Genomic DNA, 15,696 nt, shown 5'->3' on the forward strand with positions numbered 1-15,696 from the left:
TGCTCAAAACTACTGCAACCTTTTCCAGCAGCTTTCCCAAACAACCCCCCCCCCCTTTTCCAAAATTGTGCAAGAGGCTTTTAGTGCTGGCCGGCGTGGTGAACGCTCTGTGCTGCTCCATTGGTCATAGAGTTTCTATGAACGTCAGAGCAGCGCAGAGCACTCAGTGTGCTGGCCAACGCTAAAAACCTTTTGCTCGGTTTTGTAAAAGTGGGGGAAAGTTGTTACCAAGTTAATCAACGTTCAGCAGTTTCTAACCAAAGTTAACCTAAAAAAGAACTCCCCTAGAAATTTTTAATTTAAATTTTCTTCCGCTTAAACCTAAGCGGATTACAATAAACCAAACATATCTTAAAATATCAAAAATCCTCAATACATCACAACATTACAAGACTGTTACAAAACTGTTAGCTGCCAGATCAGCTCACACAACAGCATCCACTACTAACTGTAGCCAAGTCTCAACTGCCAACGGTCCTACAGAACACAGAATATACACTCTCATCATTCCATTCCATGCATGGAACATATACTCCTCATAAACGCACATACAAACCCGCACTGACTCATACACCCCTGCTGACTTTACCTGTTTTCCCAGTCTGCTCTCAGCTATGAAACTGTCCCTGGACTGTAGTGAAGTCCAGAGGACTTGGGAAAATCCAGCACCAAGGCTCCACTGCTGCCCCTCCTTCACCAGGGGACTATGTTTTTATTTTAAGGAAAAAAACCAACTTTTAAATCTTGGTTATACTTACTTTATTGGAGATGCCTAAAAGAGGACGAAAGGTTTAGACTTTGGTTGTACCTTTTATGCCTCCCTTGACACAGGCTTCTTCGCTTTGTTTTGGAGTGATTTGATGAGAAAGCTCTGGAAGTGCCCTTGCTGCTTCGGCTGGGCAGAGAGAGCAGTCAGGGCTAGAAGATAGCATTTTGCTCAGCCTGCCTGCCCGAACTCTCTCCCACAACCTCTGACTTGCAGTTGGCTGGAGCACAGGGTAAGGTAGTTTCTTTGGACGAGGTCTGCAACTGTCCCCCCCCCCCTCCCTCACACACACATTTAATAGTTACCCAAGTGTAAGAATTCATCTATGCAAAATCATGGATTACTAAGCTATATTCTAAATTGTTTTATTAAGGTATGCTGTCATTTAAGGCTTAAGGATTTATATGAGTTTGCTCTGATGTAATGTGATCCTAGTATGATTTAAACATGTATGGTCATTACAAGACTAGGACATTTCTAAGACAGGGGTGGTATGACAGATCTCCCTGGTTTGTTGAACTGGGCTATGAATCCCTCCTCTCTAAGGCCATGGATATGTCTTCCTTGAACCATCTGATTCTTACCACCACACATCTGTTACTGACGCCTGTGATGCCTCTTCCAACCAGGCCTTTAGACGCATTGAGAGGGGAATGAGAGAGGGCCATACTATGAGGCCAATGACCAAAGGATAAGGCTTGAAATAAAACCAGGCCAAGCATAAAAATGGTTTCTATAAAGACTTCATCTCTGACCCAGATAGCTACTGCCAGCTAGCTATTGGGGGAATTTCCATGAAGAAATGTTGGTCACAAGATAAGTGACTACAGCAGGTCAACATAACATGCCCTGAAGAGATAATTACAAGGCGGGTCAAAGAATAACTCTTATATGTCCTAAGTACACAACAAACTAAGAGAACTGATAACACAATATCCAAAAAACAAAAGAAGGAGAGGCCACGGGGAAAGCCGGAGCCCATGTCCAGATGGTCTGGGAGTAAACACCAAGAACACTCTGTCATGGGAGATAGGGAAGTCATTTTTGACACCACCCACATCTTGAAATGACCTGAAGTTACCTGAGAAAATAACCAATCAGTAATTCAAAAGTGTAACAACCAATCAGAATGACTCTGTATCCACCAAAGTAGCTATGTAATACTCTATAAAAAAAAATTCAAGCATAATGAGCTAAGGCCAGATGGGACTGGGTCATTATCATATTGCTAGCCTCTGACTGACCCCCTCACCTCGGCACACTGCTGTGTAATCACCTTTTGGTGTCTATTATGTAAGCTGACTTTTGATTTATTACCTAAACATTTATTTGATACAGCACCTATGCTTCTGTTGCGTGATCATTACCAAAGACAGTGGAAGTGAGCAGCCCGCTTCCAGAAGCTACTGAGGTAGGAGGTGAACTGGATGAAAACACATTATCAAGATTTGGGGAAGCCTTGTTGATCCCCAAGGGGATTTCTGAGCAGTGATAAATTGAATATGACTGTGGAGATTCCAGCTGAGCTAACAATGACATCAATCTTGGAGGCTATTACCAAGTTTATAGTAACTAAGTACAGTAGACTCTCTGTTAACCAGAATTCAAACAACCAGAACTCTCAAGCAACCAGCAAAAAAAAATAAATCTAAGAAATATTGTAATAATTTAAATAAAAATGAAAATAAAATCAATTTCTGACAGAAATTTAAGTGAAAACTTGGCACGCACATCTGAGTATGCCCACGCTTTGCCTACCACATGTCCGGTAATTTGTCTGGAACAGTTTATGGTATGGCATAGTAAGGGGTATAGTATTAGTTAGGCCTATTTTTAATAGTAACTCTCAAGCAACCAGAAACTTCATTTATCCTGCAATCCCCATGGGTGCTGGTTAACTGAGAGTCTAATGTAAATGAATTAACAATGCATAGAGATGGAATTCTATGAGCGTCAAAGCATTTACCTCACCAGCCCGTGGTAGAAACCTCTACTGCAGCTTTGTAAAAGCCTGCATAAATTACATTTCACTCTCTAGTCTGTTCTTCGCTTACTCTAATTTAGACTGAAAAGTATAGGCACAGTTGTAACCAGCCCCAGTAATGTGCACTGGGAGGCCTCAATGAAGCTCTTTTTGTGGCATCCTTTGTGGTTGTGGGTCCATTTCTTCTCATCTGTTAGCTCAATTTGAGTGGAAAAAACACAGTTTCTCTTCTCAGTCTTTGGCCCATACTTCAAAGTCTGCGAGTGTCATTCTTGAGCGTTTCCTTCTTAGAAGCTATGCTAATGGTCTCCATCAATCAGAGACATAAGCCACAGATCATATTGTGATCTTCAAAGTTAATTTTCAAAAAAACCCAACATGTTGCAGGTAACTTATCTTTGCATGATCATGTAAAGTTTTTTAAACGGAATAGGAAAGTCCAATTGTATGCTATCCTGAATGCACAATAAAATCAATTCTATAAAATAAGCACCAACATTTACACACTAGTTATACAGCAGAACCTACTGTCCAGCAGGGCCTGAATTTGATTCCAGATGGAACCGTGGTTTGGGTTCCTAGTTGAGTGAGATATGGAAGGAGCAGATAAAATGAGGTAAAACCAAAGGAAGGGATCAGCTCCAACTGAGCATGAAAAAAAAAGGCACAACAAACACTGCCAGGCCAAAGAATAAGAAATGAAAAACTTAAAACGTGTTAGAAAAATTATTAGTTGCTATATATTTCTCTCTCATCGTGTCCAACAGATGTTGTATTGCATGTTTTCTTTTACTAAAGCTCTCGTACAGCATACTGAAGTCATATTTGTTATACAGCCAAATGAATGACATTTATTTTTTATTTTTAAAAAATGTGTCTTCTACATGTGCAGAAGTCACTTTTATGTTTGTTATTTTTTCTGGGTTGTATCAACACATTAAAATGTTAATGCTGCTGCTATAGTAGGCATGCAGATTTTGTACAGGAACATTCTGGCAAAGCCTCCAAAGCATTTGTTTTTCTCATATAACAGACTAACAGCAGAAATACCTTAGCTTCTTCGGCACTTTCTGCTACCATGTAAGTAAAGCTGATGTTCACCAGATCTGTACCACTGCAGACACACACTATCCGTCCTTCCAGCTCCTGTTCTGCCTTTCCAACAGCCTCCAGAGCTCCTAGGATTTTGGGATCCTGTTATTTAGAACAAAGTATTATTTCAATAACAAGGTGAAAGAGCATATTGGGTTAAAAAGTAACCTGTGAGCACCTCTGTAAGGGTTATGCCACAAGGGAATTGTTTCAGTGAAAGTTAGTATCTGCTACACAGTGTATTCACGGTATTTTTTTAAAAAAGTCTAAAATTAAAATCAAGATCATTCTTTTCATATGTTGAATTACTGTACATTTCACACTGAGTCACTCAAAGGGCAATTTTATAACTGAGTGCCTGCAGAAAAATCACCGCATTGTGTGTGTGTGTGTAAATGCTCATTAAAATAGCCCTTATCGACATTACAGCTGTTCTATAATAATTAGGGGGGGGGGGACAGGGGGAGGTGCTCTATTGCAGAAATGCAAGGATCATATGAATGGGTGGAATTTAAGAGGGGCGTGGGTGAAGCTCCTAGTTACTTTAAGTACTCTAAGTTACGCAAGTAAGTGACATGTGACTTGCTTAGACGCTCATAGTTACATCAGAACTATATCTAGGGTTACCATATTTAACAAAGTGAAAACCAGGACAGATGGCCCCACCCCATTCCACCCACAGCCCTGCCCCATTCCGCTTCCAGCCCCGCCCTGTTCTATCTCTAGTCCTGCCCCAGCCCCGCCCCCACAAAACCTTCCCTGAGCTCTGGGCCGCATCTGGAGGGCCTCCGAGCATGAGCAGATGCATGTGATGTCATCCATACATGCTCGGAGGCCCTCCAGATGTGGCCGGAGCTCGGGGCTTTCCAAAAACCGGACAAATTACTGGCTAGTGCAACTGCAGGCCCTAAATGTAAAGCGTGTAGATTCTGGGTTATGTTTCTATGCTATAGTAAAATCTGGACTCACAGATTCTGTTATAGATGGTTCTCACTGATTGACATCAGGAGGTCTACAATGAGGCACCAAACTCAGTGGTGTAGTCATGAAATTTTGGCACCCTTGTTATGGCTGGCAAGGATCCCTAAGCTTTGCCAGCTGTAGAGGTCCTCTAGAGGCCAGAACAAATCACTCCCCTAATCGTTGCAGCTGGTGGAACTGTCAATGCCTGTTCTCTTTCCCCACACATATACGCAAAAAACGAGTATGTGTGGGAGAAGGGAGGCCAGCACAATGGCAGCATGTGCACAGCACTCCATTTGCAACGAATGGGGGAGTGACCTGTTCTGGCCACCAGACTTCATCAGCTGGTGGGGCTTAGGAATCCCCAACAACTTAAGTATTTATTATTTGTTGGGATTGCTGGGGTGAGGGCAGGGGAAGAATTGTGTGCTCATCTGGCTATGCCATTGCACTCAGTTATAGCATTACCATCTCAAAGTATCTGATATCACTATTATTTTATGATTTACATATTTGCAAAGTATATAATTTAAAAATAATATAAAAAATATCACAACCCTTAAGGTTAATTTTGTCCAGGGGATTGACCAGTTTTTTTCCTTTTTTATGGTAATCATTGAAATCTAAAATAAATTTATTTGCTTCTAGTTTGCTTATAACAGAAATCAGTCTATACATAAAAAAGAGGGATACCTTTATTTAAGAGCTGAAGTGATGGCAGTTTCATTTCTGAAAAAGCTGAATATGAAATGTGGGAAAGAGGTAAGCAACCTGCAGTCCTAGTGGACTCATATATCATTACTAGATATGCATGAGGGACAAAGCTACGACTGAGTAAGCCTAGCAAAATGCCCAGGGCCGCCCAATAGTACGGGTTGCCTGAAGCTGAACCCCTCCTTTGCGTACAAAGGTCCAGCTCAGCTACTTACCTGCTAACTGGGTCCTCCACAGCTACAGTATCAGAAATAGCGCTAAAGGGCAAATGTCTGACTGGCTGGACCTTTCCTCTGCCATGTCCTGCCATGCTGATGCAACTTCCTGTGGGCGGGATATAGCAGAGGAAAGGTCATTCCAGCAAAAGAGGCTGGCAGGACCTTTCCCCCTCTATCATAAGTCTTCCCTCTAAATGCTGGTGATAAAGGGTGTCAAAATTGTGAATTCTAATCTGGAATCTCTCCTGTTTACAGAGGGAAAGAAGCGAAACGGAGAATGCTGGACTGGGATTTTGGCACCATTTACAACCGGCACCCTGGACCAGGGCCTTACTCAGTCCATAAGTTGAGCTGGAACTGCATACATACTCAACCACCTACACATACATACATAATAAAGTCTCCCTCTTTTATACATACACACAGACAAATTCTAAGTCACTCAAAGGCCTCTCTTATTGACAGACACACATATAACCAGTGATGTATCGAGGGTAGGAGGCATCCAGGGTGGTGGTACCCCCCTTAGCACCCTCCTCTCTGACCCCTCCTTTTGTGCCACACTTGCTTCCTCCCTTCCCACCCCATATCTCTTGAAATCTTCGCCAGCGTGAGCAGCTTCTCAGGCCTGTTGCTCAAGCTAATGTTGGCTTTCCTTCTGATGTCACTTCCTGGCCCCACGACCCGGAAGTGATTTCAGAAGGAATTGGACTGGTGCAAGAAGCAGACTAGAATAGTTGCTCACGCTGGTAAAGATTTAAATAGGTACAGGGGCAGGAAAGGAATGGTGCGAGTGTGGTGTGTGTGGGAGAGGGGGGCAGAGAGGTGCTGGCACCCCCACCAAGACAGTGACTGGGGTGGTCTACCCCCCCTTACTATGCCACTGCATACATCCCCTGTCACCCATTCACCCATCCAAATAATAGTATTCTTTTTCTCATACAAATACATCTGTGGATAGAATGGGTGAGTCTGCTAATGTAGTACTATAAATTGAAGTAAGACAGAATGCTTTGGAACATGAAAATCCAAATTAGGTTTTTGTTTTGACAGAAAGCATTTGCTGTTGTTTTCTGTGTTTAGTAATGTTACACAGAAAAGAAATGATAGTTCTCAGGTAGAAACATAATAAAAAATGCAACATTTAGATCAGGGGTGTCCAACCTTTTGGCTTCCCTGGGCCGCATTGTCCGAAAAAAAAAGTTTCTGGGGCCGTGCAAACGCTGCAGCAAGACAGAGGAGGTAGCCGGCAAGATGGTAAACACCCGGGGGCATCAGAGGAAAACACTCCATCGCCCTCGACTGGGGCCACACAAAATACTTCACGGGGCCGCAGGTTAGACACCCCTGATTTAGATCAACAGTATAGTAGTAGTGGGGGAGGGCCTTGCGCATTAATGCAGGACAGATTGAAATCTTTAAAAATGGCATTATTTGTAAAAGCTAAACACACATGAAACATTTATAACTTTGCTTCAAGAAAAAGTTTACCCTCTCCCCTTTTTTTTATTAAGCCACGATAGAGGTTTCTACCATGGCCCGAGTCACTAAATGCTCCGATGCTGCTCCAACGCTCATAGGAATTCTACGAGTTTCAAAAACAGCATCGGAGCATTTAGTGCTCTGGGCCACATTGGAAACCTCTATTACATCTTAGTAAAAGGGTGTGTGTGTGTGTGTGGGGGGGGGGGGGGGGTTAGTCAATAACACAGCCATTGTGAATTTGAATGAGTCTGGATGGGTTAAGCATCCCTTTGAAAGTGTCCCTTCTGACAGAACTGAGCAAACCATTTTACCTTTGGCACAGACGGGAAGCGTATACTGTTGATCAGCGAGCATTCTAGCACTTGCCCTTCCTAGGATAATAGGAGAAAATATGTAAGTTCAAATTCTTACTGAGATAGATGCCATGTCAAAAAAATAACTAGAAAAGAATTGGATTCATTAGAAGAACAGGTACTGAGATACTGCATTTCATTTTAAACCAGATTTTTAGCAGGCTAGAGCACTCTTACGAACTGCATCAAGAATAAATGTTATTGAAAATAAAATAACCCTCAGCACCATGCCACCCCACTGGGGACAGGTGTAAGACATTCAGGGACCAGGGAGATAGTAGGGGGGGGACGGGACAAATTCCCCCTGAAATTTATGCCTTCTTTAGTTTAAGCCAGGCTTGGGGGCAATCTGTAGCATGAGGCCCAGCACAATTGCCCTGTTTGCAACCCCCCCCCCCCCTCCGACACCAGTTCTGGCAATGCCAGATGAAGAAGAAAAGAAGAAGGGGTTAGGTCAACCAATCCTGCAAAGTACAGTCATCCCGTAGATATCGCAAGACTTGCATTGCTGTCCCACAAGTCTTAGAGATACTGACTTAAGGAAGGCTTGCTGAAATGTTCTATGACTTCTGACACTCAGGTTTTATTTAAGTTTATTAAAAGATTTTTTTTTTTTTTTTTTAAATCGCTTAATCACTACAAGATGGCTCCGGTTTGTCAGGCTAGCCACCCCTGCCCCACCCCTGTTTTCTTCCACAGCAGCAACTCCATCTCCTCAAAATTTTTATCAGCCAGCACTGAGGAACTTATGACCTAAATTGGCCACTGTGGGATAAGGATACTGGGCTTTATGAACCATTGGTCTGATCAAGTACGGCTATGCTTATGATTTTAAAGACAAGCTCAACTGTACTGCCTTGTATTCCTCAATCCACCCATGAGCTAATGAACTCCTAGGCATAAAGCAGGGCAGGCTTGAAATATTTAATGGCCCATCCAGTCTGCCAATCTGCACCATCCACTATCTCTTCTACTCCCTAAGAGATCCCACAAGTTTGTCCCATGCTATCACGAATTCAGACACAGTCTTTGTTTCCACCACCTCTACCAGGAAACTATTTCACACATCTACCACCTTTCTGTAAAAAAAAATATTTCTTTAGATTACTTTTGAGCTTATCACCTCTTAACTTCATCTCATATCCTCTCACTCTGGAATTTCCTTTCAGTTGAAAGAGATTTGCCTCATGAGTATTTATGCCACGTAAATATTTAAATGCCTCTATCATATCTCCCCTCTCCCGCATTTCCTGCAAAGTATACATATTGAGATCTTTGAATCTGTCCCCATACGCCTTATGACATAGACCACTAACCATTTTAGAAGCCTTCCTCAGGACTGACTCCATCCTGTTTATATCTTTTGGGAGGTGCAGTCTCCAGAATTGTACATAATAATTTAAATGAAATCTCACCAGAGTCTAATACTGGGGCAACCTTAAGATCAACACATATTATCACACTCAAGTCCCGCTCCTCTTTCGTGCACAAAAGTTCTTCACTCACTAAACTGTACCAATCTCTCCGGTTTTTACAGCCTAAATGCATGACTTTCCATTTCTTAGAATTAAATCTTAGCTGCCAAATTTCAGATCATTGCTCAAGTTTCACTAGGTCCTTCCTCACGTTAACTAGACCATCAGGGGTGTCCATACAGATGGGATAGTTTGAATCCTGGTGTTCTTGCCTGGAGTGTTAATGTATGGGAAAATAGCTACTTTGTTTTAAAATGAAGACTTTGGTAGGTTTGTATTGAACTATGACTAATAGCTGGGATTGGAGGACAGCACTGAAAGTTCACGTTGAGTTATGTTCTGTCTGGAGTGTGGTGGCTGTTCCACTGAGTTCTCATACCCTGAGCTCGTGGCAAGGTGTTGGTCACATTAAGATGAAATACGTAATATGAGAAGGAACTTTACCCCACATAACTGGTTAGAGGACTATTCTGCATTTAAGCTGAATAACAAAAGCCTAATTTGCATATGCCCTGAACTCTAGCCAAATTTGTTTATTTAAGGTAGGGGAGCAAAGAGGCTCTAGAATTTGTATGTAAATTAGGACTAAGAGCAATGAAAAATGTGGGATCTTGAGAACTCATCCCGAGCCTAAAGGTTCTCCGGAATTGGGACTACTGCTGGCTGAATTACTTGTATAAATGTTAGACTAGGCTAAAACACAATAACTATAATGTAACTAAAAGACAATTGATAATACTTTTTAAATTTCACCTTTTTTAATGATGGAAAAGTTTAGGTTCTTTTCCTAATAATCTTCAATTCATCTTGATTTTGCAAAAGAAGGCACTAATTGCAAATAGCAGATGGGCTCTGCCTTCATAAAGACTTAAAAACAAAACAAGAAATCTTAAATTTTTAGCTAAATTGACTCACTAACCAGTGAAGATCTTTCAAAAGACCAGATACTCCACCAAATTTCTTTCCACCGCAAATCAGCCTGGCTGCAGTATTCTGCATCAATTGCAATTTCCTCAGAAGTTTCAGAGAAACACCTTCACATAGAGAATTGCAATAATCTAATTGAGGTAACAGAAAAGCCTGAGAAATTGTTCAATTCCCACTGCAGCTCCTTTTGACTCTAGGTAAGTCACTTAACACTTCATTGCCTGATGTAGATCGCTTTGATTCTGTAAACCACACAGAAAAAGTGGTATATCAAGTTCCATCCCCCTTTAATTGTCACAGTTTATAAAACATTTTTTTAACAAGATAATTTTTTTTTGATCTAGGATAACACCTAAAACTTTGGATACTGAAAGCAAAGTTTTTGCATGGGATATTATCAACGTTACCAAATCGTACAAATTTGATCGTCTCTTTAATTTAAGAAAATTATCTTTAGACCAATTATCTACAATACTTAAGAACATAAGCAATGCCTCCGCTGTGTCAGACCTGAGGTCCATCGTGCCCAGCGCCCCAACAGGTCCAGGACCTGTGCAGTAATCCTCTATCTATACCCCTCTATCCCCTTTTTCCAGCAGGAAATTGTCCAATCCTTTCTTGAACCCCAGTACCGTACTCTGCCCTATTACGCCCTCAGGAAGCGTTATTTCTAATTAACATTTCAAGAGCAAGAATCAGGAGTTAGAACAATCTCTGTAATGTCATTAGAAGCCCTCTTCTAAAATTCCATTGATAAATGTACCCTTCCCCCCCCTTTTACTATGCCACAGCAGAGGTTTCTACCGTGGCCCGGAGTGCTAAATGCTTCAACACAGCCTACATTGCAGGTACAGACACGTAGTTAAAATGAGCCTATTCTATAATCTTGTATGCATCTACTTGTTAACTCGGCCTGTGCTCCGCACAAACTCCATCCTTGCTCACACTTACTGTCATAGTACATGCCATTGTATAAACATAGTTCCTTTTACACCAGTCAGAATTATAATAATAGACCATTTACACACGTATGTGGTCACATATGTGCAAAAATGATTTAAGAAATGTACTGATCAAAGAAGAGTCAGACACTAATGTGTTAGCAATGGGCGGTATATCAAATCTTGAAACTTGAAAACTCCTACACAAGTACAATAAAAGTCATTGAAGGAGTAGGGATGTACTATACCTCCTCCCTTTCCTATCAGCATTGTAGTTCTCCCTTCTTACCTCTCTCTGTCATGTCAATAAGTTTAACTGTCCTCTTTCTCTATATTAGTGTATTGCAAACTGTGTGCCTCCTGAGATTTCAGGTGTGATGTGACACACTGGCGAGGAGGAGAGTCAGACATGCCGGCTGACTGCCTACAAGACGTACCTCTTGCGGCGAGAGGCACGTCCTGTAGGAAGTCAGCTGGAGTAGATGACTCTCCTCCTGGCCGGCGTCTCTCCTCCTCTCCCCGCAGCTCCCAGATCCCTTCACCGAAGCGGGTTGAAGACAGATGGGCCTCTCCATGCACGCGCGTCAATGAGATGACGTCCACGTACTTCTGGGTGCCTTCTGGCCGGGACATTGGATTTAGTGTGCTGCCGGGCGGAAAGTTTGCATGACACTGCTCTATGGCCTCTTCTTTTTTTTTTTTTTTTAAATCTTTATTCCTTTTTATTTCTTTCAACAAAACCGCGCTAGCAGTTTTTAGCGCAGAGAGCCACGCTGAATGGCCCGCACTGCTCCCGATGCTCATAGAGTTCCTGTGAGCGTCGGGAGCAGCACGTGCCATTCAGTGCAGCTCTCTGCGCTAAAAACTGCTACCACAGTTTGATAGAAGAGGCCCTATCTATAGAATGTATACTGCCCTGAAGGTCCTCCATAGGGCAGAATAGTAAATGTAAAATAAACTTAGAAGCTTGGAAACTTGGTAGGGAGGTGAAATTCAATTTTCCCATCCCTACTCCTTCACTAACCTTTATAAAATTACCCCCATTCTGTGTTCAGTGGTACACAACTAAAAATTAGTAAATAAAATGAAAGAACAAAAGAAAAAACACTAGCACACTAAGAATATTTCTGTATTGATTTTTGATATTTATATACCTTTCCTTCACTTTTCCATGTCAGGAAGAAACCAAATTTGTCCACTTTAAAAAGACAATTAGGTTCAAAGACAAAGGACTCCTGTAGAAAAGAAAATAAGTTCAGTTATATTGAAGTTATGGTGGGGGAAAAACCCTCATCATTGTAGATAGAGATGTCACCCAAGATACTGACTTTTTAAATATCTTTTTATTTGCATTTGCTGGGTAGATTGTTTAGCTGATCATTGTGTCATAGGGTGATTCTGGGGTAATTTATCAGGTACCCTCTTGAAATTTAATTAGGTATATGTACCAGTACATTTTTTTTACAAGTTTTAAAATATTTCTTCATATGGAATAATAGACATTGGATTAAGTTTATACTGTATTTATTGTTATTTCTAACAGATGTTTATTCCCCTGATGCAAGATCAGCCAAAGCATGGTTCTATTTTAACTGCACTGGATTAATGCTTTTTTAGACTTTTATACATTTGCACTCTGGCCCATATTCTATAAATGGTGCCTTAAATTGCCAGGCACCGGAAGGCGCTCTACCGGTGCCTAACTTAAGTGGAAAATGCCATCTAACATAATAAAACGCTAAGCACGCATGCACACTCCTACCTGTGTGATCATGATCCATAGGTCCGTGGCCAGCAGGAGTGTGCATGTGCGCTTACAACTGCCCCATACTCGCGGACACCAAGATAATGTTGCAGTCTAGCCAGCTCCCTTATGTTTATTTTTAAGTTCAAAGCCGCCGCCATGGCTCCTCTCACAAGCCGTACCTGCGTCGGAGAAGGCTTCCGATGCAGGCAGGGATCGTGAACGGGATGGGGGGGAGGGAAATGCTGCTGCTGCTGTATAGGGGGCAGGGAGAGAGACACATAGAAAGAAAGACAGACAGCAGGAGGGAGGGAGAAAGAAAGATAGACAGCGGGAGGGAGACAGAAAGAAAGGAAGAAAGACATAGAGACAGGGAAAGAGACAGAAAGACAGACAGACAAAAGGGGCCAGGGAGAGAGACAGACAGATAGAAAGATAGCAGGCGGGAGATAGACAGAAAGAAAGACAGACAGACATATATTCTAGCACCCGTTAATGTAACGGGCTTAAAGACTAGTTTAAAAATAATTAATATCATTTTTATTTTAAAAAATATAGGCACCTAAAAAAATGGCACCAGCATTGTGGCTACAGAGTTGCCTTATGATGTTTAAGGCCACTGTAGGTGTGACTAACTCTGGAAGTGGCATTAGGTGTCATAAAGCACCTCTGTAACTGCAATTCACGTGAAAGGTAGGCGCAGGAAATGTAGGCCATAAAAATCCTAGCCTGCATTTCCGGTGCCTACCTTTCATGAAGCCGTGATTATATAAACGGTGCCGTTGTGTGATTGACACATGATTGGTGGCCGATTTTTAGCAGCCGATGGTTTATAGAATCCGGGCCTGTGCTCATTACCACCTCAGTATTATGGGGTGGTGCCTCCCTGTTTTGTTCAAAGTATATATAGATCCATTTAGAGGCCAGTTCCCTGATGCTTTCTCTCATTATCAATCAGCCCTATTGTACTCAGAAAAAGATTATATATTAGATTTTTTGATAGTAGACAAATAGGCTATATATAATATGGGTTGACTGCAGTTATTTACAGAAGAATAGAAAGCAGCAAGTATAAAGATCAATATTTAGCAGAGAAACATTTGGTTAGAGGTAAGTTATTCCATTATTTGAGTAGATATTCAAAAAGAAATACAATTATTTGTTTATTTTTTAATGCCTTTTTGAAGAAATTCACCCTTTCTGATGTACCGCAAGAATAAGCTAGACCTAGGCAACAGACAATTATAGCAGTAAAAATATTCAAATACTTCACATTATGGTGCATAGTATGCTACTTTACAGTGTCCAAAATTTTTTTTTCAGGAAAACTCATTATAAAATTATTCTAGATCCCAAAAAAACAAAATACCAAAAAAACAAAGAATGGATCTCATTTGTATAAAACAAACAGTATTCCACGAGAGTCGTTACTTCTATTGCCTCCTCATCCATTTCCAAATACAAATCAAACTCCTTGAACTGAACCTATAAGTGTATTCACTCTGTAGCCCATCAATATCTCCCCCTGTTCATTGGGTAAGTCCCTCCTATTCATACCCTCTTCCTCCACTGCCCCTCAATATCTCGCCTCACTATCTCCCCCCCCTCCCATTCATTGAGCAAGTCCCTCCTATTCATACCCTTCTCCTACACTGCCCCTCAATATCTCTCCTCACTTATCTCCCCCCGTTCATCAGGCAAGTCCCTCCTATTCATACCATTCTCCTCCACTGCCAACTTCAAACTCTGTTCCTTTTATCTTGTTGCACTCTATTTGTGAAAAGATTGAGTTAGTATGTCAGGCTCTGTCTCTAGTATTCAAATCCAAGTTAAAAGCCCACTTTTTTGAGGCTCCTTTCAACTCCTAACTCCCACTCACTGTAAAATTAGCTATGTCCATCTTATCATTTTTTCTGCAAGAAATTCCCCAACCTCTTTATGTCCCGTCTATCTGTCCAAATTAGTAAGCTCTTCATAGCAGTGACCATCTATTACATGTCAAATGTACAGTGCTGTGTATGACTTTGACCCCTATTTACTTGTCCTTTAAATATACATTTGATGGTAAATTTAAATTAATAAGGTCAAAAAGTCTATAGAGGTATTACTCCTTAATAAAACACATTTTGTTTACTTAACTTAGAAGAATAAAAGACGGCCTAAGTTTTTCAGGCTAGAAATAAGTAGACAGCTTGCAGACAAGAGGTTTTTTTTAGTGAACCCAAGACCTCTAGTTCTATATTGTAATAAATCTAACATTTTTTATTGTGGATAAAGTACCATTTTATTACAAACAGCTCCTACAAATGGGTTCAGTTTTCATAAACAAGCAATTAAGACAGATAAGTATCTATAACAAAGCTGTTTATTGTACTGAGGAGATTTGGCAACGTTACAGGGCATAAAGATGAAGATTGTTTTTTTGAATACTTCATAGGCACAAATACTATACAAGTTAAATTTGTAGGGGGGGATCATTTGATGTTGGGCCAATAGAAGGCTGTGCTCTTTCATAGCTCCCATGATGTTCCTGAAGTCTCCTGGTTTTAAATACTGAAGCAAATACGGTATACAGTATAATCAGTAGGATAAATATTAGTAATCAATCAATATCTGCATTATGAGCTGAACAGACTTCCCAGATTAAATTTATTTTTAAAATTTATATACCGTCTATATCCACATGGTTTCCATATAAAACATACATAACATAAAATCAAGATTACAAAAGCTGAGTCATGACACTTCTTGCCCACTTCCATCTATTACTTGTACAAATTTGAAATCTTTCCTTATATGAAAGCAGACATAAATAGCTGCATTTTAAAGTTTTTTTTAAATTCCAATCTGTCAGCACATAGGCGTAATTGCCCCATCAATGCTTCCACATTTTAACACCTGCCACACAAAAGCATATTACACTTTAGTCAATGTTTCAAGCAATATGGCATTTTCTGAATGCAGTGCTCTACGGGGACAGTATAACATCAGCAATTGCTTAAAATATAAAGGTAATGGATGGTAAAACATATGA

At 40.9% G+C, this 15,696-nt stretch overlaps 1 protein-coding gene across 5 annotated transcripts in view; it reads right to left on the reverse strand.

Annotated features, from left to right (window-relative positions):
* The window catches only part of PLCB4 (phospholipase C beta 4), a 714,891-nt gene that overhangs the window by 242,383 nt on the left and 456,812 nt on the right, over positions 1-15,696 (reverse strand). For all 5 annotated transcript variants that reach the window (XM_033937395.1, XM_033937391.1, XM_033937393.1 and 2 more), the window contains 3 exons: positions 12,073-12,153; positions 7,534-7,593; positions 3,801-3,944 (listed from right to left, as the gene is read on the reverse strand). In XM_033937395.1, the coding sequence (XP_033793286.1) occupies positions 3,801-3,944; positions 7,534-7,593; positions 12,073-12,153 (285 nt within the window). The remainder of the gene's footprint in view (positions 1-3,800; positions 3,945-7,533; positions 7,594-12,072; positions 12,154-15,696) is intronic.

The sequence above is a fragment of the Geotrypetes seraphini genome, chromosome 3, assembly GCF_902459505.1.
Source record: "Geotrypetes seraphini chromosome 3, aGeoSer1.1, whole genome shotgun sequence".
Lineage (NCBI taxonomy): Eukaryota > Metazoa > Chordata > Amphibia > Gymnophiona > Dermophiidae > Geotrypetes > Geotrypetes seraphini.